Source organism: Meles meles, chromosome 5, assembly GCF_922984935.1.
Source record: "Meles meles chromosome 5, mMelMel3.1 paternal haplotype, whole genome shotgun sequence".
In the NCBI taxonomy this organism is placed as follows: Eukaryota; Metazoa; Chordata; class Mammalia; order Carnivora; family Mustelidae; genus Meles; species Meles meles.
In genome coordinates, this window is record NC_060070.1 from 120,236,176 (window position 1) to 120,263,314 (window position 27,139).

A 27,139-nucleotide genomic window follows, 5' to 3' on the forward strand; every position below is an offset into this window, starting at 1 on the left:
TCTGTTTCATTCACTGCTCATCCCCAGTTACTGGAATAACAGAATACCTCAAACTTAGCAGGTATTCAACAAATTAGTTGAATGAATGAAAAATTCTAATAAAAATATGCTTCGATTTTATATTATTGTCAATTCTGTGAAAATACCTCTACTTGATTCTCAAACACAACTGCTTAGAATAATATGACTAACTACTATTGCCTAAATTACATAAAATTACTCCGTCTGTATCTAAATGACGCCATTACTAGAAGAAAAGAAGACAGATACAAAACCAGAAGCAAAGTACATAAAAAGAATGTCCCAGAAAATGTTCCTGCGATTCTTGGCATCTATATGCACTGTCATTAAAGATCAAATTCTCCTCATATATTCACTGAGATCCACTGGCACCCAAGTTTTTGGTCTGGCGTTTGAAAACAAAATGTAAGGAAACAAAAATGAGTCAAGAAGGGAAGTTCTCATCTTCTGGCAATTTCACAAATACCACAAAATCCCTACCTGGTCCTTGATGATGCTGTGCTGATGGGGCTAAGTGGAACCAGGCCGTTTCTGAAAGAACGGGGGTGGGGGGGGAGGGGGCAGACAGTGGGTGGGTGGCATGGGGGTGAGGAAGGGAGCTAAGACCACAAGCAGTAAAATGCTCAGGAGAATGTTAACAAGTGAACACGGGTGAGAGGTTTAAAAGACAAAAGAAAAGAAAAACCCTTCAGGCAGAGAAGGCTGAGGAAAGGCAATCAGAAAAACCTCTCCTTGATGCCACCAGGAAGGAAAAGGAGGAAAAAAGTAAATGAAAGTACGGAGGAAGTAAAAAGCCAGGAAAGAGCAGAGGAACAGGGAGGAACGAGCAAAGGGGAAAAGAGGAAATGAAAAGAAAAACAGGAGGAGTAAAGAGGTAGGAAAGCAGCCAGAAGAAAGCTAGAGAGGAGAGGGAAGCAGGGAGATGTGGACAGGGACAGTAATAGCCAGGTCCCCCAGAACCCCATGCAAAGTAAAGAAGGAGCGGCAGGGAGGGCACCCTTTCTGGCGAGGTGCCAGCTACCCCGCCCTTGCTGGCACACTGTCCACTGGGAGGCATGATATCACCAAGGACCGTCTGGTGGGGTGTGGCAGGGGTCAAGAACACCAGGCCTCTCCTCACTAACTACAGAGCCAGGACTAACACTGGCTTATTCATAATGCTGTGTATGGGGTTCTGTTAGCATCAAGGCCATGGAAATGTCCATATGCATCTTTTTAAATCAGGCCTAACCAAAATCACTTGGATTTACCAGACAGGAAGGCAAAACTGTTTCTTCTGGACTGCCTATAAATGGAGATTCTTTTTAAAATACTGGAATTAAGGGCGCCTGGGTGGCTCAGTGGGTTAAAGCCGCTGCCTTCGGCTCAGGTCATGATCTCAGGGTCCTGGGATCGAGTTCCACATCGGGCTCTCTGCTCAGCAGGGAGCCTGCTTCCCTCTCTCTATCTCTGCCTGCCTCTCTATCTACTTGTGATCTATGTCAAATAAATAATAAATAATTATTTAATTATAATTATTAATAATTAATTAATAATATAATAATTAATAATAATAAAAATAAAATACTGGAACTAAAAAAAAAAGCCCTCAATCTTAACAGGCCACTTAAAACCAAGGGAAATTTCGAGGTTCTAGGACAAAAGTTGTGACTCCTGTGTATACAAGGGCAACAACAAAACAGACGGTCCACACTCTGATTTGTCCCCAGGGGTAAGAGTATATCACATTCTTTTTTTTTCTTTTTAAGATTTTATTTATTTATTTGACAGATCACAAGTAGGCAGAGAGAGAGAGAGGAGGAGGAGGAGGAAGCAGGCTCCCTGCTGAGCTGAGAGTCCAATGTGGGGCTCAAGCCCAGGACCCTGGGATCATGACCTGAGCTGAAGGCAGAGGCTTTAACCCACCAAGCCACCCAGGTGCCCCTCACATTCTTGTCTAGAGTGGGCTGGCCATGCTCAGCCAGGAAGACTACACAGTATGCTTGTTTCTATGATAAAGAACAAGACAAACTGCAGACTGTGGTGGGGAAAGTTTAGCCACTGTCAGTGCAAATTCAAGCTCCACTCTCCTTATTTTACAGCTGAGGCCATTCTTCTGGCACACCCAACCCACAAGGGTTAAAAGCAACCCAAGCCTCTGTGGAGTTGAACCAATCAGCTCTTCTCTTGATGACATCATGCCTCCAACTGGACAGCGCACCGGAAGGGTGGGGTGCCTGGGACAGGGTGCTTGGGCCTGGAAGGGTGCCCTCCGTGCTGCTGCCACTTCACTGCTCACTGAGGGATCCCAGAGCCAAGGGTCCCCTCTCAGCTACCATTCATTTCAGATGGAACCGGAACCGTGCCCCAAAACCCTGGGCAGAAATTCTCAGCTCATACAAAATGCACACAAAGCACACATCCCTGCTCTTTACCCATTTCCCACTTGTTTAATATTTATGAAAACTGATTACAAAACACAAATTTATCACTTAAGCCTTCAGCCAAGTTTTAAATTACTCAAATGTTTATGCTAAGTAGACAAGCGGCCTTCTGCGGTTTTTGTCTTTCATAAATTTCAATCTCATTCAAAGGCAGCTACGGGAGAGACCTAACTGACCCCAAGGACGCCATACATTCAAGCCACAATCTGACCAGAAGGTTATTTTTGTTCTTCTTAGGAGGTATTTATTTCGGATGTTAATTGCTGCTGTGTGCCCTTGTGGGTGCGCCCCACAGTGCAGAGATGGGATGGAAATGCATCTAGGAGATGGTGGTTCTGGGGCACACAGAGGAGACACTGACACACCGCCAGCTCTAGAAAGGAGAACAGGCTTCCTACATGGGAGAGGCTTCAACTTAGATGATCAATTTCTTCTGCTTCTTAGCACCCTGGATATCCACACCTCTGGCTCATCTGCAAATGAGGATTAATTCACAATTTACATGCACGAGCCATGTTTATTGCTCCAGCACACAGTCATCTAGGCTGGCCTGCGCTGGATAGAAATAGTACTACAAAATGTCCGTATGGCTCAGGGTCCCCTCGGGAAAAAGACAGCACATGCACACCGGGCAACCGAAGGAGCTTAATAAGGGGATTATTTATACATATATGGACAGGGTACATAGAGATCGACAAGTAAGGAGAGGGACTCACAGCCAGGAGCCCCAGGCTGGAAGCATCCAGGCGAGGGACTGGTTACCAGAACCCAGAGACAGCAGCTTTAGGGAAAGGTCCCTCACAGGAGAGCTGGTCTTTCAGGAGGGGACACAGCCAACCCAGGACTCCTTTGGCCTCGCAATGCAGGCCACACAGATGAGCCTTCTGGGGCACACAGGCAGGTAGAGGAGAGGGAACATGCCTGAGGGCAGACGGAAGATACCCTGCAAGGAGTCCGACAGGGACCTGGAAGACAGCTTCAACACCAACGAATAAACCGGCCTTCTGACACGGCCACACAACACCACACTGTGCCTTTCACAACTCAGGTCTGAATCCAGGTCTTATGGATGTTGCCATAACTGGTAAGACAGAAATTATAAATCGGTAAATACACTCAGACCCCAAATTTGGATACACGTCAAATGTTAACAGAGGCTAACCTGTAGAGAGATGTAGGTGATTTTCCCGTTCCTAACCTGTATATTTTTAAAGTTGTACCAATGGACAGCTGTCCAGTTATGCCCCGATTCTATTAGGCATCACCGAGATAACAAGGAGTGCTTTGATTTTGACTGGTGAACAGAGAAAGCATCTACTGAAGCTTGGATTTCAATCTCCTCTTAGGCGGAGCACTTTTCAAAGTAAATTCTTTTTTTTTTTTTTTTTTTGCTACTAAAAATCTAATGGAAACTAGGGAGAATGCTAGTGTCATAATGGATGCCATCTCAGAGGTTCCCCTTAATCAGGCCAAGTTTCCAAAGTCCTCTTGTTCTGGGGAATCACCAAGGGCGGCACGAAGCACCTGTAAGGAGTGGTCTGTATTTGGAAAAAGCAACTCCTGGTCTACCAGCTGTGCACGTCCCCCAGCTACAGAACAGCAGCCCTGACAAACAGCCCATCAACTAGCCACCGTTGGCCATGATATAAAATACATTTGAAAAATAAACAGTAGAGAGAGCCGCAGATTTTGTTCCAAATTCTTTCCTCTCCCAGAGTTAGCAGGAAGCTTCATGAATTTCTCAAAGAGCAAAGTTGGGGGGGGGGCCTTCCCGGCTGGGCAGGCTCTTCTGTCCCTGGGGTGGGCCAGGGTCACGGAGGACCTCACCAGGTGAGGGGCCTGAATGCCACGGCTTCCCTGTCACCTCGCCAGCACCAGATAAGCCCCCAAAAGTTCTGCCTTTCTTAAGTCCTGAAGACACTCTGTGCCTCAGTTCCCATTCTCCAAAGCTCCAGGCACAATAATAATGGGAATAATTATCATTTATTCCATACTTTATGCATAGTAGGGACTGGGCTAGGCACTTAAACACATGTCTAACCGGTAAAAAAACAAAAACCAAAACCAAAACCAAAAAAACCCCACGCCTCTGAAACACAGACCTGACTGCCTGTTTCACAAGTACCACTAACAATGCTGAGGCATCCCCAGGCGACTCCTGCGACAAGGAGGAGTGGATGGTGGAGCAGGGGCTCAGAGCTGGGTCTGCTGACTCTGGAGCCTGAGCCCTGCATGTTAGCCTGCACTGCCTTCTAGGAGCGGCCTGGCAGACTGGCCCGCATGTCCATCTGCACCGGGATCACAGCTGCCCGGGCCCCACAGTGAGGAGCTGAGCTGGACCCAAGCTCCTTCAGAGCGGCTTTCCTCAACCTCTTGGGGATCAAGTGATGACAAAGAAAGAAATCAAGCGCAAGATATGGCACAGCAGCCTTCAGGCACCTGTCAGGGGTGGGGTGGGGAGCAGCCATTAACTAATGACCCATTCAAGCAAAGTCTGCCAAAGGCCTGGGTCTAGGGCCAACCACTGGGGGAAACACTTCTGAACTTTCTCTTTCGACAGAGGTAACCACAAAAACCATGTATAATATGACTCAAAAACAATGATGAAGGATCACGCATGAAGGGTCCTGTGAATCATCTCCAAACGAGCAAATCTCGATCTTCTGAATTCCTTCCAATAAGGCCTCAGTTCCCTTAGGTTTTCGAATCTAAAGTGCAACAGTGTTTCCGGTTGTTCAGTCACATCACAGACTGGCCCAGGACACCCAGACCTCAAGCAGCCCCGGGGTTCATGGTAGCCACCCGCAAGCTCTACCTGCAACAAAACAGGAGCATATGAACCTCCTGTAGCTAAGGGGCCAAGAGACAACTAGTACGTTAGCCTGAACAGCCCACTTCAATGACGCTGGGCCGTGCTTCAGTGACTTTGTGTTTCTCCTCCAGGAGAAAATGGCAGAGGCCACGGGACCAGCTGGCTGTGGTGTGTTAACAGAGCATGGAAATCCTGCGGCCAATCACCCTGCACTATCGACCTCTTGGGTGCAAGGTACACTGGGGAGATGGAACCAAAAAGAAGAGATAATTCATTAGACTGGTAAAGCTGTCTGCCAGCCCATTTGAAGGATTCTGAGATATTGCCTTGCTATCAAACCAAACTCACTTCTCAGCCTCATGTTCAGTCCACTATGTGATCCCAACCTCTCTACCTTATCTCTTTTGAAGATTTTATATTTCAAGCAATCTTTACATCCAACGTGGGGCTCAAACTTAAAACCCTGAGATCAAGAGTCACACACTCCACTGACTAAGCCAGCCAGGCGCCCCCTCCTCCCCATACCATTACTCTTTATGCTCCCCTATACAAACTGTACCTACAGAAACCAAATGACCTAAGCTTCTCCAGTTCCACAACTTCCCTCACACTATTCTCTCCTCGAGTGCCCTTTCTTCATCCCCTAGCTTAAATTCGGTTTCCCCAAAACATTTGGTTCTTTCATTCCCAGTCTCTGGGATCTTTCCTGAAGTCCCCTCCCACCCTCCATCTCCACCCTCTCCACCCCCACTGATGTTTTTCCTCCATCCGCCCCTCCTCCCATTTCAGAGCACATAGCACTTCTCTTACTTGTGAACTGCCTTATCCTATCCTTGACCGTAAATGAGTAAAACTCTGTGTTGTGTTTTTTTTTTAAGATTTTATTTATTTATTTGACAGAGAGAGAAAGAGATCATAAGTAGGCAGAGAGGCAGGCAGAGAGAGGGGGAAGCAGGCTCCCTGCTGAGCAGATAGCTGGATGCAGGCTTGATCCTAGGACCCTGAGATCATGACTTGAGCAGAAGGCAGAGGCTTAACCCACTGAGCCACCCAGGCGCCCCATATGTTGTGTGTTTTGAAAAGTGAAGGCAAAGCACACGTTCCTACAAACACACAGACGCTAGTGGGTTGTCTCCCATGGGCCAGGAGCTCTGTCACTCAAACTGATTTTTATTTAAGTGGTCTAGCGTCTAATCCGGGCTCACCCACTCCATCTTGGTTTCTGATCCAGTGAAAACTTTCTACTGCACAGAATTCTTCGGTCCGACTACACAAGAGTTCTTAAGCTCATCTTATCTGGAAATAAGAGTGCTGTAGGAATTGCCCCCACCCTGTTCCCATGACCGAATGGGATTCACTTTGGTTTCTATAACTTTGCAGCTGCAACCTGAGTAGACTTGGGTATGGCATTTAGTCTACAGATCACTCAAACGGGTGCGTCAGCTGCACCGTTCCCCTCCTCTTCGTGAGCTAAATTCATCTCTTGAAAATGTTCCTGGGAGACAGACCCAGTTCCCTTCAAAGGCAGCTCTCTCTCCACAAGAAGCCTGCAAGGGTAGCACTTTAACATTCTCTGGGTGTTTACCAATCTTTGAGAAACACATTCTTGTGCCCAGCAAGACATGTCACAGGTCACTGAAAAATATTCGGGTACATATTTCTAACTATTCTAGAACAGTGGTTATGCAAGTTAACCTGGACCTCAGACTCCCAATGTTCTCTCCTCTTTAATCTCTCTGTTTTTCCAACCACCTAGCCCTCTGCCTCACCAGCCTGGGAATGTGGGCCGGGTGGAATGCTTCTGCTGGGAGAGGCGTTTGGTCTTCCAGGAGAATGCAGCACGAACAGTCACCGAGGAGCGGAGAACAGAAAAACCCCCTCTGATCCCCTTTCAGCAGCTTCTCCCAAAGCCCACCCCCGAGCCCCTCCTAGCTGACCCTGAGTCTTCCCTCTTCCTCCTGAAGACGCAAAGTTTTCTGGCTCTTCGTAAGAATCTCCAGGGTAAGCATGACTCCCTGGATGGTGGCTAAGGGGATCCAAATATTTCCAAACAGCATGTCATTTCTAGGAACTGCCTCTCCCTCAGAACAGCTCTGCTTGGGGCCACCAGCCTGCAGTTTAACCATGAAGGTACTTATCCTCTGCCATCTGGGCAATGAGATCCCCTGCCTGGCAACTTGGGGCTTGCCTTGTCACGGCTGTCAGAAACACTCTGGTCACAGTGCGATGGAACCAGGGCAAGCCTGGCCCACACGTCCTGGTCCCAGGAGTCGGCGCACAGGGGAGCCACGGTGGGCTGTGGCCAGCCCAGCTCCCTCTGACATCACGTGGCCTTACCTCATCCCACTCCGAGGCAAAGGAGGGCGACTTCTCCAGCCTCTTCTTCCCGATGCTGCAGTTGGACAAGGACTCACTCCGGCTCCCCATTGTAGCGTCCTCCGTGGGTGAGCAGGTCAGGAGATCAGAGTCAGACTTGGACAAGCTGCGGCTGAGTTTGAGTTCAGCTTTGGGTTTGCTGGTAGGAGGGGCTCGGCTCCTAGCCCCACTCCGGTCTCTTTCTTCCTCAGCACCACCAGGGTGTTGAGATGCCGTGCGAGTCAAAGTTTCGGGGTGCAATTGGCTGTTGGTGGTGGGCAGGCCAGCCGGGTAACCTGCTCTCTTACTCTGGTCCAGGACACTGGGCGGGGAGGCTCCAGGAGCGTGCACACCCATCTCCTCCAGCTGCATGCTGGCCTCGTGACAGGCGCCCTGTGAGGGGGACCCTTCTGGATGGCTCTGGCCAGGGGCAGAGAGTAGCTGGAAAGGGTCCTGCCCCACCTCACACACCGGGGAGGAGCCGTGGAGAAGACCTGAGAACTGCTCTGGGACCTGCCCGTCCTGCCCCTCCGCAGAGTCCTGGCTCCGGCTGCTGTTGCTCCGCCTGTGGTCTTGGAGTGGACGGAGAGACAGAGAAATAAAAAATTAAACGTGGCAAAAATCAACAAAGTTCCAATGCAGCGAGCGGACGGCAGGGCTGAGGAATTCAACAACAGGGAAAGAGAAGCAAGCTGGACAGGCTGGAGAGAGGGCAAAGGGAGAGAAGAAGAGAGAGGAAGGAAGAAAACAGTTTCGTATTGTTCTTAATGTTCAATTTGTACCCAAAGTCAGAGCATTTATGAAATTCCAAACACTGGCCTGATTAATGCTATCTGGCAGCCTTCCCTGTTGTTAGGTTTCTGTTAACGTTAACGACCAGACCTTGCTATATAAGGCGAGAAGTGCTATGAGTAAGGAGGCAGAGAGCAAACACCAAGTAAAAGTGAGAGAAAGAAAGAGAGAGAGAGAGAGGGAGAGAGAGAGAAAGCGAGCCAGCCAGCAGGCGAGACTCACTCCTGGAACATCTGATACATTTCCATAAAGGCCAAAGTGTTATTTAGAGCTACCCCGCCCCCCCTTCCTCTGGCAAGCAGCAACAGAGGGGGAAAAAATGGAGGTCATGATCCACAACCTGCAACTTCTGGAATTCTTTAACTAAACGTGCAAAACAAAACAGCAGAGAAATAACCGCTTCCTTCCTCACAGGGGGGTTGTGCAGGGTTCCACGCCTCATCCTTCCTTCCTCAGGGAGCACAGACTTTTTTTTTCTTTTCTTTCTTTTTTTTTTTTTTTTGGGAGAATGTGCACATCTCACTCCTCCCAAAGCCTCCCAGCTGCTCCTATTTGTTTAAGTTTAACCTCAGTTGATCCACTGAAAACAAAATGGTCTAATCTGTCAATGCCAGGAGACATTTGCAGTTCTCTCAAGACCTCCTCAACAGCCCAGAAATCTGACACTACCAGCTCATGAGGCCAACCACTACTGTATACTCACCCAAGATATCAAACACCTCTGCCCTGGAGTGGCATAAATAATTGACTAAATCAGAACCTAACATCAGTATCACACCGGGACACCCAAGGGGCTCTCCCTGCATGACCTCAGACCCTATTAGAGATTTTCACAAACATCGGCAGGATAGTTTAACCACCCTGCACCCGGGACTAGCTCACATTCCTAAGCTGATATTCAATGTCGTTATTTATCTCTATAAGCAGAATCAACAGTATAGATAACAAATGGTTCCCTAGTCTGCCCAAAGCTCCCAAGTCTTAGAACCCAAAGGATCAAGTTCAATTATTTTTACAGATGAGAAATCTACCTTGTCTGAGGTGGTGGGGGAGAAGACGTTAACCTAGGCTTTTCGGAACACCTGGCTCTAGTCCTGGAACACCTGGCTCTAGTCCTGGCTGTGCTGCTCTTCAGCTGTGTGGCCTTGGCACTTATCTCACCCTATGGGCTTGAGTATCTAAAATAAATAGGATGGACTGCGAAGTCTTTAAAAATCCCTTTTATGTTACAATGGTGATGAGAATCCAAGTCTCCACCACACTGTGACGGCAAACTTCTCCCTCTAGTGGGTTGCTGCAGATCTCTGCCTGGGTGCTTCTCCTGCTACCACCTGCATACATCCACTCTCCCTCACCATCGTGCCTGCAGCTCAAGGCTACTGGAAGCTCAATTCCATGACTGAATAGGGTCCTCGGGTGAGGAGGGGTATACTTTGATAAACCCAATGCACGAAAACAGTCTTCACTGCCCCAGGCACCATGCCGAAGTCCCATAATGCTGGCTCTTCCAAGACAGCCTTGCAGGAAGGATCCCAACAACCAGTTCTCATATTGAGCCCATCAGCCTGAGGTCTAAGCAGGGACACGGTTCCATTCACCCCACTTTCTCAAGACGAATGGTTTAGTCTTCACAGTCTGCTCAGCTTTTGGCAAGCCTGCTGAGGCTGCAAGCGGTAGCCAATCAGCTGCACTTTATGGCTCTGATTACTTATCCACAGGAGGCCAGAAGTATGAACTCTGGCATCTCCTTCCTCTACACTTGACTTCTTTGGGATTTTCATACCCCTAACTCACAAACTCTATACCCCAAAGGTCAGGTCCAGAGCACTGAACAAGCACTGAACAATTGGAATCACTGCTCTAAGGAAGAAGAAATGCATACATAAGAGTTCCATCCAGCCTAACTCAGCCCCAGCAAGCCATGACTTTAGGACTCTGAATTCCACGTATGACAACTGGGAACCCGAACAGAGCTGTCCTGTAGCATTGCAAAGCGGGGCTGGAGAGGATGACACGTGACCGTCTACTGGTGGTTCAGACCAATGGCACTACCTAAGACAGCCAGATGGGGAGAGTCAAAATTGCTACCTCTCAGACCATACCCACATGGCAGTTTCCTACAGATTCTGGCCCAAGGTGTCATTCCTCTGACTGCATCTGAATACTGGTAACAGGAATGCGGGCTTCTATTTCTTCTTGTCAGCATCTGGCTCCTTATTTCACAATATTTTGGGGAGGGAGGGGAATCTAACAACAAAAGAGAAACACTGGAATCCAGAACTGGGAGTTAGCCCAGCTCACGCTGCCTGGGTGGACCTCGGAACCCAGGCCACAGAGAATGTTCTGACTGCTGCTGTGGGAGCTGACAATGAAGGTCCTGTCTAACAGCCACCCATTCATGCTAGCCATCAATGAAGAAAGAGAGACACATGCCAAGAGCTCAATACCAGACAGATGCCGGGGGAAGGAAGTGGGCAGAAAGAAAGAATGGAAACTTATGGAAGAAGGAAATATGTGAAGAGGAAAAACTTCTGAGGGCCATAATCCCATGGGGGGAAAACACAATCTACCAATACTTTATAGAGTAAAAGAAATCATGGAAAGGAATTCTTACGATTACACGACTTACCCAGGCAGTTCCCTAGGAAAGACACCTTGGTGCTTGAAAAGCTTGTCAAGATCAAAGATCTCAGGATCTTAATAAGCTAGTGTTCTCTTCCCCATAAAAAAACCATATCCAAGACTAAGTTAGATATCCTGGCAAATGAACAAGCAGGAAAAGAACTTCTCAGTGGTTCCTTGTAAAGTCAGAATAGTATTAAGGCTCTTGGGGACGAGGTGGTAACAATATAATGTACTGGTCACAAGCCAGCTCTTGAGCAAATTCTTAACTTCTCTGCGCCCAGAACTCTTGTCCATAATTCTGGGATCCTGAGAGTGCTGACTTCATAGGATTGTTGTGAGAATTAAATTATATGTGTCAAGCACTTAGAACCACACCTGGCACATGTCAGCTCTCAAGAGATGTTAACAATTACTATTCTCCACACAGGATCCACTACAAAGTGCTTCATTCACAGATGAGCCCACCAACTAGTCTGCTAGTTGGTGGGCTGCTCACAGGTTTGTTGGAAAGATCACCAAAGACAGCGTACATGACACGTACGAATATCAATTGCCTTTGCTATCCTTACAACTCCTGACAGCAGAAGGCAGGGTCAGAAGGTAATACAGTGAGAAGACTGGAGTGAGAGATGAGCCCCAGAACTGTGGCTATGAATATCCATCCCACCAATAAGCAGGTCTGCCTTCAAGGGGCATCCAAGATTTGAAGACACTGACCTCTCAATGGGCTTACCAGCTATCAGAAGAAACTAGCATACACAGAAATGACTAAAATTCAAGGCCAAAATTAATAGATGCTTTAAGAAAAGTGTAAATCAGATGCACAGTGAGCAGGAAGGAAAGTGTGATTACTTGGAACCAGGAGTCTCAGAAGAGGTAGCTTCTGAGCTGACCGCTGAAGAAGAAGTAAAGCCTTGACAGGCTTCATGTTTAGTGGAAACACACTTAAAAAGCAGAGCCACGAACCTTGTGCCTGGGCACTCATGGACTCTCCCACTCACAGAAAAGAACCATCAGGCCTGAGGCTTTCCCTCTGACTGGGAATCACTGCACTGCCCCCTTAGAACCATACAGCTTCCAATCCTCCTCCCGCACTGCCGTCAGCACTCCCCACAACTTGCCCTTGTAGGAGAGAAACAAGGGGCTAGGACACAGAGACAGCTGTTTCCTTACTCTCCCTGTAGATAAAGGCCAGCTGCTCGACTGAGCAGCACGCACCAGCATGCTAATTCCCAGCCCCTTCAACTTTCAATCTTTATTCACTCTGGGTGTTCATTTTCCTTCCCTGTGAGCTGCTAAAGCAAGGGGTCTTCCGTGCTGCATTTTAATGCTGATGACGACAATCCACAGGGATCTCAAGGGCTTTTGAATAATAACATTTTAACATTTACACATTTTCAGTCACAGTTTCTGTCTGTCTAGATTAGGGCTAAAAACTGTGGTTTGTGTGAGAACTTGCTAAGTCAAATCAACCCTCCAACCCAGAGAAGGTTACTCCAGTTACCCAGACTGTTCTGCTCTCTTTGTTCTGTAAGGTCTGGAACCCTCCAACTCTCCGGTCACCACAGTAAGCACCAGAAACCATGTGTGTCCAGGAGAACCCCTATGGACATGGCTCCTTGTGGAGAGTCTCCATGTTTTCCTCAGAAGGAAGATGCTGACTAGGTTACGCAGACACTTGCTGGCAACTGTGATCTGATAAGACAAGAAGACCTAGAGTCCATTCTCTGGGCCATGGCAATCAGAGAAACTGAGACCTGGACTGGGAGATTCAGGAAGCCCAAGTTATAGTCCCAGCCCTGTGATTTTTCTCTCTCTCTGGTTCTTAAAAAAAGAAAAGTCCCAGCCCTGTGATTTCTCTCTCTCTGGTTCTTAAAAAAAAAAAAAAAAAAGAAAAGAAAGAAAAGGAAAACAAAGCAAAGCTGGGGTACATTCTCTAGGACTGAGATTTACTATGATTTGATTCCAATTAGGTAAATGAATCTTCCACTTCTACAGTGTTAAGAATGTGAAGAGCAGCAGGGCCCTGGATAAAAAGGTTCAACCTCATGGCTAAACAGGCTTTGGATTCAGCCAGACTAGGGCTTAAGACCCAGCTCTAACACCCAACTTCTTCCTCATCTACTACACGGTGATAAAAATAGCCCCCACCCGGAAGATTTGTCATAAGATACACAATGACCTAATCAGCGACCATGGACTCAGCACACGGCCGCCCCTGAGAAGCATTCATTAAACGGTTGCTGCTATCATTATCATCATTCTTCATTTACAACCATTTCCGAACTGCTCTTCACGCTCACGCTGCACACACAGGCTGGTTTCCTTTCTCCCCAACTCTGTAAAAGGAGACTGGTTTCTTCTAAGTGGCCCTATAAATTAGACAGTAGAAAACTCCACTGGCAGGGAAGGTCTAGTAGTCCTGGAAGTTTGGTGCAGGGTGACATGTAGCAGCGCAGTGAAGAATCTTCAGGTCAGGACCCATCTCTACCCACTGCAGCCTCCATGCGTTACAGCCCAGCTTTGGGACTCAGGGCTGTTCTACCTTGACTTGGTTCCGATTACCTTATAGCTCCCCCATTTCCTTAAATTTCTCTTGGACAGTCTGTTAACTCCCTGTTGTTGGAACTCTGGCCCCCCAAATTTCCCTATTCACTATACCAGCTCTGCTTGGCTCACTTTCCAACCAGCCATGATACTTAACCGTGTCTAATTTAACAGCACACTTGACATCTCTGTTTTCCTTGATCTTCTGCCAGTTCCAACACTGGGTATTCACGACCATTTGCTTTCTCTTCTCCAGTTGCTGGAATGTTGAGCCCCACTGAATACTCAAGAAACAACTGACTGAGTCTTCTACCAGTTTATTTAACTCAGCTGGCTTCCAACAGCCACACTGTGTTGGGTACTAGTTGTTCTATGCTGGACATGCTGCTAACCATTTTCTTTTTTAATATTCACAACAATCATGAAGTAAGAATATGTACCTCAACTTTATATGTAGAAAGTCAGGCTTAAAGGGGTCAAATGACTTCCTCAGTCACCAGCCAATATGTGGTAGAGCAAGAGTCCAGTGGCTACCAGGCCGGGCCACCACTTCATTTATCTCTTGAAAACTGTGGTGTCATTGTAAAATGGATGCCTCATTTCTCCCACTCTTTTCAGACTGTCATCTTTCCTGCAGTGCCTATACTCTTGGATACAATCACACCAATTTCCTGTCGAGATTTAGGTCAAAGAAACTTCAGCTACTCTCAATGCCATGTCAAAAAGTGGGGATAATCTGATCTCTTCCCACCTACCCTAAAAGATGGGGTATCTCTCCATCCTGAATTTACCAATGGCCTTCTAACTGCTTAACCCTTCTTCTAGTCTTCCTTTGTCTAGCTCTTTCTGTATTACTTGACATGGTTTACCAGTTATCCCTGGGACTCACTCTCCCCTTCTTCCTTGGTCATAGGACTTTTTTCGATTGGCTCATAGCCACCTACATTAAGATTACACTTCCCAACGTCTCTGTAATTAGGCACAGTCACATGACCAAATTCTGGCCAATGGGTTATAAGTGAAAGTAGTACGCACACCTTTTGAGAGCTATCTGTGAAGCGCCCTCCTTCCCCCCCTTTCTTTCTTCCTGTGCTGACAGCATGAACTTGAATAGTCACCCTGAACCATGAGATGGCAGAAAGAGACTGGTTCCTTTACAATCATGAACTGCCATGCTAGCCCTAGACTTACTAAACCAAATGTAAGACTCTAAAACTTAAACTATCTTGTTTAAACAACAGTTATCTTGGGGGTTCCATCACATTCAGCCTCGGCTTCTATGGCACCGCTTTATCCTGATTATCTTCCTGTATTTCTTTACCCTTGTGCTTCTAAATATGGTTGTATTTTTTACTTCTTTAATCCCTTTAGTTTCTCCCTCAGCAATTGATTAATATTTCATGTTACCCATCACCTCAACTTGGATGATCCATGAATCTGCATTTCTAATCTTTCCACCTCTCTTGAACACTAGGACCCACATTTTTAAGTGTTTATGGAGTACCTCTACCTGGATATTCTCCTAGTACGTGAAACGCCTCAAACTTAACATAGTCAAAACTGAACTTAACATCTTCCTTCAGACATGTCAGACATGTCCCTCCTCAATCCCCTATTTGTTAGGGGATTGTTGCACAATATTTTCCCAAGCTCAAAAACCTCAATCATCCTTAATACCCTCTCTTCCTGATTCTTCCACATTTGACTGTAAGGTCCTGCGAATTCTACCGCCTCTATACCTCTACCATCCCTACTTTCCCCTCCTATCACTTCCTCCTAGACCTATAGTTTGGATCCTAATTTCCTTCAAAAGATTCCTTGAAGTCTCTTGACTTCAAAGTATTCCTGCCTCTAGTCGCTCCCATCTAAGATTTCACAATTATTCCTGCCATCTCACTCAAAAAGCTTCAACAACACTGCACAGTCTTTGGAATGATGACTGACATTGGAGATCTGATCTCTACAACCAGTTCTTTGTTCCAGCCAAACTGGATTACTTACCATTCTCCAAACAGAAGCCTATCATCTCCCAACACCTTACTGATGTTTATGCCACTCTCTCTGCCTAGAATTGCCCTTGCCTTCCTCCTTACTTCTGCCTAGCCAGTAGGAGTCTCTGCTTTGGGGTTTAGCTCAAATGCTACTTCCTTCACAAAGTCATCCCTGATCTCCTGCACTAAATAATTTAGCCCTCTTTTGAACTTCAAAATTACTTTATATCACTTTATAGAATTTTAACATATTCTGCCCTTTTATGTATTTTACAGATGTCTCAAAAATACATATATATAAATGGCTGTCAATACATTTTGTGGGATAAAATATAGATGTATAGTTCACAAGGCTTGGATTTGTTCCACAATGGAAAGAAAAGCAAACTATTCCAACTCAGAAATATAAATTCATAAGAGCACGACACTTATACAGTAGGACTTTGGCAGGAGCTCCTCTAATGCGAGAAGGTGAGAGAAGAGGAAACTGCTGAAGGCTTAATTATTAAACTGTCTCATTTACTTTTTTTTTTTTTTTTTGCCTTTGGGAAAAGCATCCAAATTTACTCCTTGGCATCCACCATGAGAAGGTAACCTAGGCTTCCTGGTAAAGATGGTGAACTGACCACAGGTACTGATCTGGTCTTCTTCCTGAAATCTTACTAAACCAAATGTAAAAATGGGACTGCACCTGGAGGCACACCTGAGAATCAATCCCAAGCTGGCAAAAGGAAAAGCCAAGGCTTACACTATAGAATTCCCTAACGGCTCAGGAACTGGCAGCACTCTGGATGCGGGAGAAGAGGGAGAAGCTAGTATTTTCCTCCCCTCCCCTTCGTGCTCATGCATAAACTTCATTTAGCTCTAAATGCATGGCTCTCAGGAATATTGACTTACTTGCTTCTAAAAAACCTCAGAGTGTAGCTGTGTGCCAAATAGTCCACATGTATCACTGTCTTCAGATAATTACGCAGCACTGTCCTACGCTAAGTGACCACTTCACCTGGACCTAAGCACTATTAGTGGATGCTGCAGAGAAGCACCACAGAGAACAATGATTTTCAGAGCTCTTGGCTACTTTCCCATTTGCTGTCAAACCTGGATAGCTGTCCACTGCTTCAACGGTATGTCTAGAATGTCCAGTGGGCAAAGAGTTAAATACTAAAGTGAAATAAGTGACTATGCTACATGAAACTGGGAACACTGCTCTCATTGCTAGTTATGCTAGCCCTGAGTAATGATTTCCGAGGACTTCTATGGTGGGAATCATTTAAATAACAGAGGAATACCTAGCTAGATAAAACTATCATAAAACCATCCGTGCCTAGGACTTTTCTGGAGGGATGAGTTTTCTACTTCGTGGACTGCTTTCAACTTCTGTCAGTTTTTGTTATATCTACTGACATAAATGGCAATCTAACAACTGCAGAATTATTATACACAGTGCCAGATGCTTAGTTCCCAGGCACTAAATGCCACCGGAAACCCCACTGCTATCGGTCATTGTGATGGACCAATAAGTCTCCCAGACAATTCATCCTGGGGGATGGCAGCAACTCTAACCCCCCAAATTTATTTTTATAAACTATTATTAATTTTTAAAATCTCCAAATTTGTGCTTTATATGTGTGCTTTATGTTATTACTATATGTTATGGCCTTTTTTTTCCTCTTTTCTTGATCAGAATTATCAGGGATCTTTAAAAAACAAGCAAGTTTTCATTGTAATGGTCAAATCTACCTTTTTTTTACTTCATTATTTCTGCTTTTATATTTTTTCTTTACTAACTGAGGTATAACATGCATACTATAAAGTATGTGAAGTATACTATCTGCTTTTATCTTTATTAATTCCTCTCTGCTACTTTCTCTTGGTAAAGTTTTAGTTTATTTATTTATTTATTTATTTATTTATTTATATTGGGCATGGGGCCCAACACAGGGCTTGATCTCACAAACCTGAGATCAAGACCTGAGCTGAGATCAAGAGCTGGACACTTAATCAACTGAGCCACTCAGGTGCCCCAGTCTTTGTTTTATAACAAACAAATTTAAAGATATAAACTTCCCCCTGAGTATCACTTTGGTCAAATATTATCAGTATTTATATGAAGTGTTTCCACTACAATTAATTAACTTCTAAGTAGAAAATTAGGGGGGAAAAAGATAGGCACTCACAGACCACCTAACACTGATGACCAAGACGCTCAGTTTCACTAGATCAGGCAAAGGCTAATTACAAAAGACACTTCTTTGGCTTATCATGGTGGAAAACATTAAACAGTGCTAATATCGCACGTTGGTGAAGGAAAGGGAAAGCATGTGCTCATTAACCATCAAGCGAGGGGCAATTCAGCTTTACCAGTTAAATCTAGACATGTACCTATGCTCGGACTGGTTTATTCTATTTTCTATCAAAGTCTTTTAAGAAATACTCTTGTAAGCATGTAAGAAAATGTGTTGAGTATGTCTACAACAGCTTCATTTATAACAGAGAAATACTGGAGGCAATGTAAACATCCATCCACTAGACAATGGAAAAATGAGTCATGGGATAGTTAACAACCATTCAAAAAGAGTAACGTAGATCTTTAAGAACGTTAAACAAAATTGTACCCATGATCTATAGACAAGGTAAGTTAAAAAAACAAGTGTGCAAAACCATTTGTGAAATATGATCCCATTTGAGATTGTTAAAAACAAACAAAATGATCTCCCATAGTCACTTTTTATTTTTTTTATTTTTATTTTTATTTTTTTTTAAGATTTTATTTATTCATTTGACAGAGAGAGAGATCACAAGTAGGCAGAGAGGCAGGCAGAGAGAGGAGGAAGCAGGCTCCCTGCGGAGCAGAGAGCCCCATGTGGGGCTCGATCCCAGGACTCTGAGATCACGACCGGAGCCGAAGGCAGCGGCTCAATCCACTGAGCCACCCAGGCGCCCCCATAGTCACTTTTTAAAAAATAAAGACCGCAAACAACCTGAAGCAGATACTACACTTAGAACTATGTCACTTCCAGCAACTGTGAGTAGCAGAGAGGTGGGAAAATTTGACCATTTTACTTGTATTCACTTCTGCATTGTTTGAATTTCTTTTTCCTGGGAGCTAATACAAATCTACTTTAAAAATGTAATCTAAGCGCGCCTGGGTGGCTCAGTGTGTTAAGCCGCTGCCTTTGGCTCAGGTCATGATCCCAGGGTCCTGGGATCGAGTCCCGCATCGGGCTCTCTGCTTAGCGGGGAGCCTGCTTCTACCCTGCTCCCTCTCTGCCTTCTTGTGATCTCTGTCTGTCAAATAAATAAATAAAAAATCTTAAAAAAAAAAAATGTAATCTAAGGGGCGCCTGGGTGGCTCAGTGGGTTAAAGCCTCTGCCTTCAGCTCAGGTCATGATCTCAGGGTCCTGGGATCAAGCCCCGCATCAGACTCTCTGCTCAGTGGGGAGCCTGCTTCTCTCTCTCCCTCTGCCTGCCTCTCTGCCTACTTGTGATCTCTGTCAAATAAATAAATAAAATCTTTAAAAAAAAAAATAAAAATAAAAATGTAATCTAAATAATCTCCCATCCCACCCCTCCTGCGGAAGGTTTGCAAATTACAGTAAGGAGGGCTGAAAGCTGTGGTAGTCTCATTAACACCGCCTTTTCAGAATTGATGAACTAATCCATAAAAGCTGCTTTGGATAATGACATTAGTGAAAAAGCAGAAAAGACTGACTGTGTACTAATCCATAATATCATCTGCTGACTTATCTCACATTTACCAACTCTAGCAGGCATTGCTTCCAGGCTCATGAGAAACCAACCTACAGAGCCCATTTTCATCTTTAATGTCTCAGCTCCTTTGTCTGAAAGCTCTCTGAGTGATCCAAGCAGCTTGCCTGGAGGCACAAACATCCTGCATGCTGTGGTCCACTCAGATCTGCTTCCCATACCACCTACTCATAATAGCCCAGTATTGCCAAGCTGGAAGGAACCAAAACAAAGGAGGAGATATGAGACCTTAAGTAATCTGGGGCAGTTTACTCCTTAACCTAGAGATCTCTTGACTTGAGGATAGAAAATTCCTGCATCTGGGGGCTCCTGGGAGGCTCAGTGGGTTAAGCCTCTGCCTTCGGTTTAGGTCATGATCTCAGGTCCTGGGATGGAGCCCCGCATCGGGCTCTCTGCTCGGGGGGGAGCCTGCTTCTCCCTCTCTCTCTGCCTGCCTCTCTGCATACTTGTGATCTCTCTGTCAAATAAATAAATAAAAATCTTAAAAAAAAAAGAAAGAAAGAAAAAATTCCTGCATTTGGCAGCCAAGGAGACCAGACCCATTTATGAAATTTGACTTTCACTTTTTCTTCCTTCCAGAGGAAGCCAGTTATCCTATAGTGAGTGGGTCCAGATCAAACCTTCGAAAGAGAGAGAGAATTATAATCTCCTTCCCCCATGATGCTAAAAATTCTTTTCTAAGAACCACTTTCAAACAGAGCATTAAATACTTGCTCTTTAAGGGTTAATTTCAGTATGATTTATTATTAAACAACTAGAGAACTCATTCTCTACTCTCCACTCTCTCTAAATATTTGAATTAAAAACCTAGCAACATGATTAGAAGACTCAATACAGTTAAGAAAGCTCCCCAAATTATATATATAGATTCAACACAATTCCAATAAAAATCCAGGACTTTTTGTAGAAATCAACCGACTCATTCTAAATTTTTATATGGAAAGAATATCTAAAACAATTCTGAAAAAGAATAACAAAGTGACATAGGCAAGAAAAGGATGGTCCTTGACAAATCGTGCCGAAACGACTGGATATCCACATGCAAAAAAATGAATCTCTACCTACACCTCACACCATATTCAAAAATTACCTCAAAATGGGTCATAGACCTAAATGGATACCTAAACCTACAAAATTTCTAGAAGAAAATATAGGAACAAATATTTGTGAGCTTATCCATAAAAGAAAAGAAAAGATACACTGTCATCAAAATTAAGAACCTCTGCTCTCCACAAGACATAAGGGAATAAAGAGACAAATTATAGCCTAGGAGAAAATTACATATCTGATAAAGAGTACCCAAAACATATAAAGACTCACGACTCAATAATAAGACCACAAGCAACCCAATTTTATAAATGAGGAGAAGAGTTGAACAGACACTTCATTAGCTATATGGATGGCAAATAATCATACCAACAGATGTTCACATCATGAATCATTATGGGAATACAAATTAAATCCACAATGAAATATCACTATACACCTAATAGAAGGACTACAATTTAAAAAACCCGGCAATATTTAGGGGAGGATACACAGCAACTGTGACTCTGATGGAAAAGCAGAATGGCATAACCACTCCAGAAAATGGTGTGGCAGTTCCTTATCTAGGACCCAGCAATCCCATTCCTAGCGTTTTCTCAAGAGAAATGAAACCGATGTTTACACAAAAACCTGCAAATGTTTATAGTTTTATTTGTAACTGCCAAGAACTGTAAGTGACCCAAGTACCTCTCGACTACAGAATGGGTACCTGTGGTACACCCCAACAATGGAATACTACTTGGCAATGCAAAGTAACAAATCCGCAATACACACAACAACATGGAACAACCTTCAGTGGATTCTGCTAAGTGTGAGACACCTGACTCAAAGGGTACATATGGTATGATTCCCACTGATAGAACATTCTGGAAACGGCAAAAGTATTGAGACTGACATAAAAGCAGTGGTTGCCAGAGGTAAGGGAAGGGTGTGGGACTGACTACAGAGGGACACGAGAGAGTTTTTGGTGTGATAAAACCATTCTGTACCTTGACTAGACTGGAAGTTATATAACCGTTATTTGTCAGAACTCAGAGAACTGAACACAAAAAGGGTAAATTTTGCCATATTAAAATTGTAACTTTTTTTTTTCCCCAGAAAGCTCCAAATGGAAACCATAAAAAAACAAAACAAAACAACTACTATAAAAATGACCACAAAGTTTCTGTGTGCTGGAAGAGCAACCTTTTAAACAGGACAGTTAAAAATCAGGTCTCCAATGTCAGACACATACGTACATGTTCTCTTCTCCACCCCACCACCCTCCAACAGGCCCAGGGAAGGGTGGTTCGAAAGAAGCCATCGCACCCCCCCTTCTTACCGTAACTGTGACAGTCAGGATTGAAAGGAGGCGCTAATCATACCCCATGAAGGATCTAGTACCCGAAAGCTATAAAGAGCGGGGAGAGTCCCCATCCATGTGCACTAGGAATGGCACTGCCCCTTGTTGCTGTTCTTAGCACAGAGTCTGTCCCACATCCTCCATCATCGGTCTGGCTCTCCGTCCTGCAGCACTCGCTCCCTCACAGAGGAAACGGAATTTCGCAGAGGCAATGAAAGTAGGCCAAGGCGACAGAGCACTCTAGTTACGGGGTGGCAGCCAATCACGGGCCCCTCCCCAGGAGTGTCTCACTCTGAGGTCAGGACTCAAAGCAGAGCCTGTGCCGTCAGCCTGAACCCCAAGGGACTGACTTGTTGGGCTTGTTTTTCCACCACATGAACTTGAGGGTTTCTGACTTGAGACCCCAAATCAATCTCGGTCACACCACAGGCTGTTTCCCCTTTCCACAGCCATGGCCTGGTCTGACCTGACCACCTCCCTGCTTCACGTGCTGAAGGCTGGGGGGCGGGGGGGCAGGGTGGGCAAGCCAACGCTACTGCAGGGCATTGCGAACAAAAGGTCACAACACTCCCACCACCCCCAACTGCTGTGACACTCAACTTCCCCACTCCAAGGAACATCACCCTCTACTTCCCACCCAGGATCACAAACTTTAAAAATCCTTTTGCAGTTGTTTCTGCGGGGAGTGGGCTAGGGGTAGGGGTGTACCTTTTGGTTTTCCATCCCCTTCCATGGATCCCAGCTTCTTGGTTTCTGCTGTTAACAATAGCTCATAAGGATGCTCTTCCTCTTCCCGGGCTGCGCTTCCCTGAATCCAGGGTCTCATGGCCAAGACCTAGGAGAGGAAACACCATAGACTTTCTCGTGTGGGTGCCTAATGCCAGGACAGGTTATGAAGCACAAATTCAAGATTATTGGCTCTTTTCTTGCCAGAGAGAAGGGGGGGTGGGCAGAGAAGGTAAACAGCTCAAGCATCACATGGTACCACAGCTGCCTTTCTGGATACGCATCTGTACCTCAGATCGCAGTGGCTTTTGAGTAAAATACTCGCCTTTTCTTACCTCATTTTATCTTTCAAAAAGCCATCAATAAGCTCCCATATCCTTCCTTCCCTTGCCTCTCCCAACATCACAGTGTTCTCCATGGTCTCTTTTTAGTGGATAGTAGCTTCCGAGTGGTTTTTAGCTAGGGTACCTCACAAAGGCCTTCCTTCTCTGCAATTCTTCCCTAATATGCACACACACTACCCCAAGGCTGGAATCCTTCCCACCTTCTCAAGAGGGGATCAGATGACTTCTGACTGACCCCGAATGACTGCCATTTACCAGAAACAAAGTACTCTATGTACCCTTCTTTATTTTGTGAGCCTTTCTTCACAGGTCCTGGGGGTTACAGGGAAGTTTCTCTCAAAAGCCAGCAGCTCTGTCTACGGAGAAATCCCTGATCCAGGCAGCCATCTTTGATGGAATAACTGGACCAGAGCTGGCTTCTACACCCACCAATGAAGTCTAGGCAGCTGAGGGCCTTGTGGCCACAGCTAGTCATGGTACGAAGGTGGCCAAGCTGCCTCCTCAAACCAGGCCAGAAACACCTTAAATTAGTGCCACAGTCACACTGAGAGAGAGAATGGAGATCCTCAATTTAGAGGATCATTCTGGCTCATCTGTCCTAAGAATCCAATGCGTTTCATAGACAAATTAAGAATAATCATGTACCAGCTATTAGGAGAGTGAGCCAAGGCACAAAATCTCTTCCTGAGCAGTTTGGCTAGTGATACATCATGAACAGAGGGGTTCAGAGGAATTCCCAAGTCCACCCAACAAACAATGGTACCCTTACAAATGTGATTCTTTGGTACACGCAGAAACCTCCTCCTTCAGACATGTCCCACAGTTCACTGGAGATAAATCAGGTTTGTGATTCATCAGGGTGTTGCTTCTTGGAGACTTAGCTCACTACGCTATGGCCTAACGAGACAACAAAGATTCTGGCTGGCAGCTCCCGAATAAAGGAGAGGCCGTGGCTCCTGTTTGGTAACAAGGCTGCCACTCCAAAGGCAGAATGATGGTCTCTTTCCGAAATTCTGCTAAGCACAGCAGGAACCTCCACTTTACTGAAAGCCACCTGGAAGCTAAAAGCTATTTCATGACAACGAGCCATTTGCCTGTATTACTTATTCCTTTCGCCTCTTCCTAGGAACACAATTAAGGGAACAAAGAGGGACCATTAAGTAGTTCATACAGTGTCAACTTAATACTACGGCTTTATAGACAGGAATTTGTGTTCTGCAGGTTTACACACCCATAGCTATCACTTAGCCAGAGCCCTGGAAATCCGATTCCGTGAGTGTTCTGCACACAGCAAGGACCCTCGTACAGCCCCAGGCATGCTTCTGAAAGGTGGCTGACAGTCTGAATACCCGGCCTATAATACCCTTTCTTCTCAAAGAGGACAGCTGATGACTTCCATCTGGAAAATCGGGCCCACTGGACCTTCAGTCACTCTGTGCCTGGCTCTCGGGCACAACAATGAGAAGCAGCACAGCACCAGCAAATGCTAGAGCTGGAAGGGACCCGAACCGTTCCAGTCACAGCCAGAGAACACCTGGCTCCAGCTCTTTCATTTCGCAGATGCCAGAACCGAGTTCCCAGACAGGTCCGGGGACTTTCCCAAGGTTACACAGAGAGCAACCAGCAGAGCCAGGGCCATGAAATTCACTTCCCCTGATTCTGGACCCAAACCTCTTCATTCCCTGCCCCGCCACCCGCCCCAGGATATAAAACTTTGCATCGAATTTGGAACTCTTTCCCTCCTTTAGACTCTCTAGTGAGAGTCCCCTGCTCATATCCAGACAACTTCTCAGGTGATCTTTTCCTCTTAGTCCTGGCTCCTGCCAGCTATGGGATTAAAATCTCATAATAAAGCAAGAGACTGCTTTGCTTTGAGCCTTCCTAACTCCCACTCAAGAAGCCCTGTGTCACAGTGAATATGGCAATAACTGATTTTCAATGGAAAGGATCCTGCTCTTTACCAGATTATTCCTTAATCTTTTCTACCCCTTTCTTCTAGGGCCGGCAGTAAATCGGAGCCAAAAAGTCATATTCTCTGTTATGCAGAAAGAAACATTTCTGCTGCAAAGAGAAGCTACTACCAGTCACCACCTAACTGGACCAACAGAATGACCGGTAGGGTGTGGGCAGTTTTCTGGGAAGAGATACCACAGCAGCTGCACCTTCCCATGAATGTTTAAAACATCTGAACACAGAGAAGGCCGTGGTCAGTCCAATGCAGCTGACAGCCCATTTGGCGGGGCAAAAACATCTCAGTAGCTTGTGTGCACACAAATGTGTATGTGTTTAATTTCTTTAAGCCCGTTTCATGACCTGGTCATTAATCTGATAAGCTCCCCTGGAGACAGCTATACTCAGCTTCCCTTAAAGGCTTCCATGGGTCACCTGACAATGACAAGCCTAGGGAATGGGACACAAATATTGAAGCAAATGGCCTGCCAAATATAAAAGTCAACTGTGATGAGCCAGTGCTTCCTAGGATATGAGGGTTGGGGTAGTAAAGCCTACTAAGTAAGAAATCAAAACAGGGAAGACTAGGTCCAAAGAAAAAGAAATAAAAGTTCACTGCTGGAGAAGACCTAGTCATTTAAACTACAGCAAAGAAACTCTGCTTTGATCATTAAAAGGATAATGACACAGACCACATCACCTCCATATTTATTTACTTATAATCACTAAGTAAGCAAAGCTGGGGTTCTCACGGTCTTTCAACTTCTGACTGCAGTGGCCCAACTGACCCAGAATTTCAGACTATTCACAAGCAAGTCCTAGAAGAAGCGTCTCAGAGTCCCCACATCCAGGAGAGTAATATGGAAATTTCTCCCCTTATCTCTTGATACTGTTTTTTTAAAAAGATTTTATTTATTTATGAATTTATTCATAATTCATAATAATATATAAAAATATATTTGAGAGAGAGCATGTGTGTGTATGCATGAGGCGGGGGGGGGGGGGTTTGCAGGGCAGAGGGAGCAGATTCCCCACTGAAAAGGAAGCCCAGCAATGTGTCCAGATCCCAGTACCAGTGATCATGAACTAAGCTGCAGAAAGACACTTAGTTGACTGAGCTACCTGGGTGCCCCTCTCTTGACACTATTATCAACAAATCATATTCTCTGAAAAGCCTGAGGAGAATAGAAAATCTTCATTATCTAATATTTCTTTAAGAGCCTTGCACTTATCCTTGGGCATTAGGAATTTTAGTCTAAGTCCTTGTTAAAGAGGTGGCATAAGGCATTTGTAGAGCCCTAGCCCCAGTTGAACGTGCTCCATAAGTAATATAAAGGTTTCTTTTTATAAAAATGGAGTAAGGAAGCAAATCCCCATATTAAAAATATGCAGGGATCTGCTACATGCACTTCTATCTGCTAGTAATGTATTATCACCTTAGAGGCTATACTTCTAGAGACCCTTTAGTTGAAACCTGATAATAAGCATTTTGTAATGAAGGCATACAAAGAAATAGGGACAGAATTTGCACCTAGCATAAACATCTTTCCCTATTTCCAACACTGACTTTTACATTCTTAAAAGGGTGTCCTTGGGGGCACCTGGGTGGCTCAGTGGGTTAAGCCTCTGCCTTCGGCCCAGCTCATGATCTCAGAGTCCTGGGATCGAGCCCTGTATCGGGCTCTCTGCTCAGCAGGGAGCTTGCTTCCCCCTCCCTCTCTGCCTGCCTCTCTACCTGCTTGTGATCTCTCTGTCAAATAAATAAAAATCTTTAAAAAAAAAAAAAAAGGGTGTCCTTGTATTTATCCATTTTGTTAAATAAAAGCCTTCCTTCTGGTTCCATGTGTTTCTACTAAGTAAAAGAACCTGTCTCATTGGATGGTCTGTGGCAATATCTGACCTTTTAGGGATAAAGTAATGAGACTTAGATGACTAGTTTATAGCAGCTGATTTTTAAATTAAAGAACAACAGACCACTGAATGAGCAACAAAATAATGAAATTTATATAATATTTTGAATAAATACTGAATAAACATATTCTCTGCACAGTGGTATGGATTAAAGGAGCATTCTGAAAATGAAAGCTCACAAAAAATATGATTTTCTTCATACAACCAAGAAGGAAGATTGAACTATTTGTCCCATGATAATAATTCTTCTTTAAAAGGGTGGATTAGTCTTCCCAAATAACCTTCTTTGCTTTCTCCCACCCCCATGACTCCTATTTCTCTTCTAAAATGAGTCTTCATGACATTTTCCATGTTTGTCTTGGTGGACTCTTCATGTGAAATGGAGAAGAAAAATATGAAAACAGAAATAAGACACTTGGGGCAGAACCACCAAAGTTCGCTAATAGGCTATCGTCTACACAACAGCGATTAAGGCCATACTCTA

At 45.0% G+C, this 27,139-nt stretch overlaps 1 protein-coding gene across 11 annotated transcripts in view; it reads right to left on the minus strand.

The window, feature by feature from the left end:
• The window catches only part of ANKS1A (ankyrin repeat and sterile alpha motif domain containing 1A), a 176,778-nt gene that overhangs the window by 62,974 nt on the left and 86,665 nt on the right, over window positions 1-27,139 (minus strand). For all 11 annotated transcript variants that reach the window (XM_046005732.1, XM_046005725.1, XM_046005729.1 and 8 more), the window contains 2 exons: window positions 22,433-22,559; window positions 7,594-8,183 (listed from right to left, as the gene is read on the minus strand). In XM_046005732.1, coding sequence (XP_045861688.1) covers window positions 7,594-8,183; window positions 22,433-22,559 — 717 coding nt within the window. The remainder of the gene's footprint in view (window positions 1-7,593; window positions 8,184-22,432; window positions 22,560-27,139) is intronic.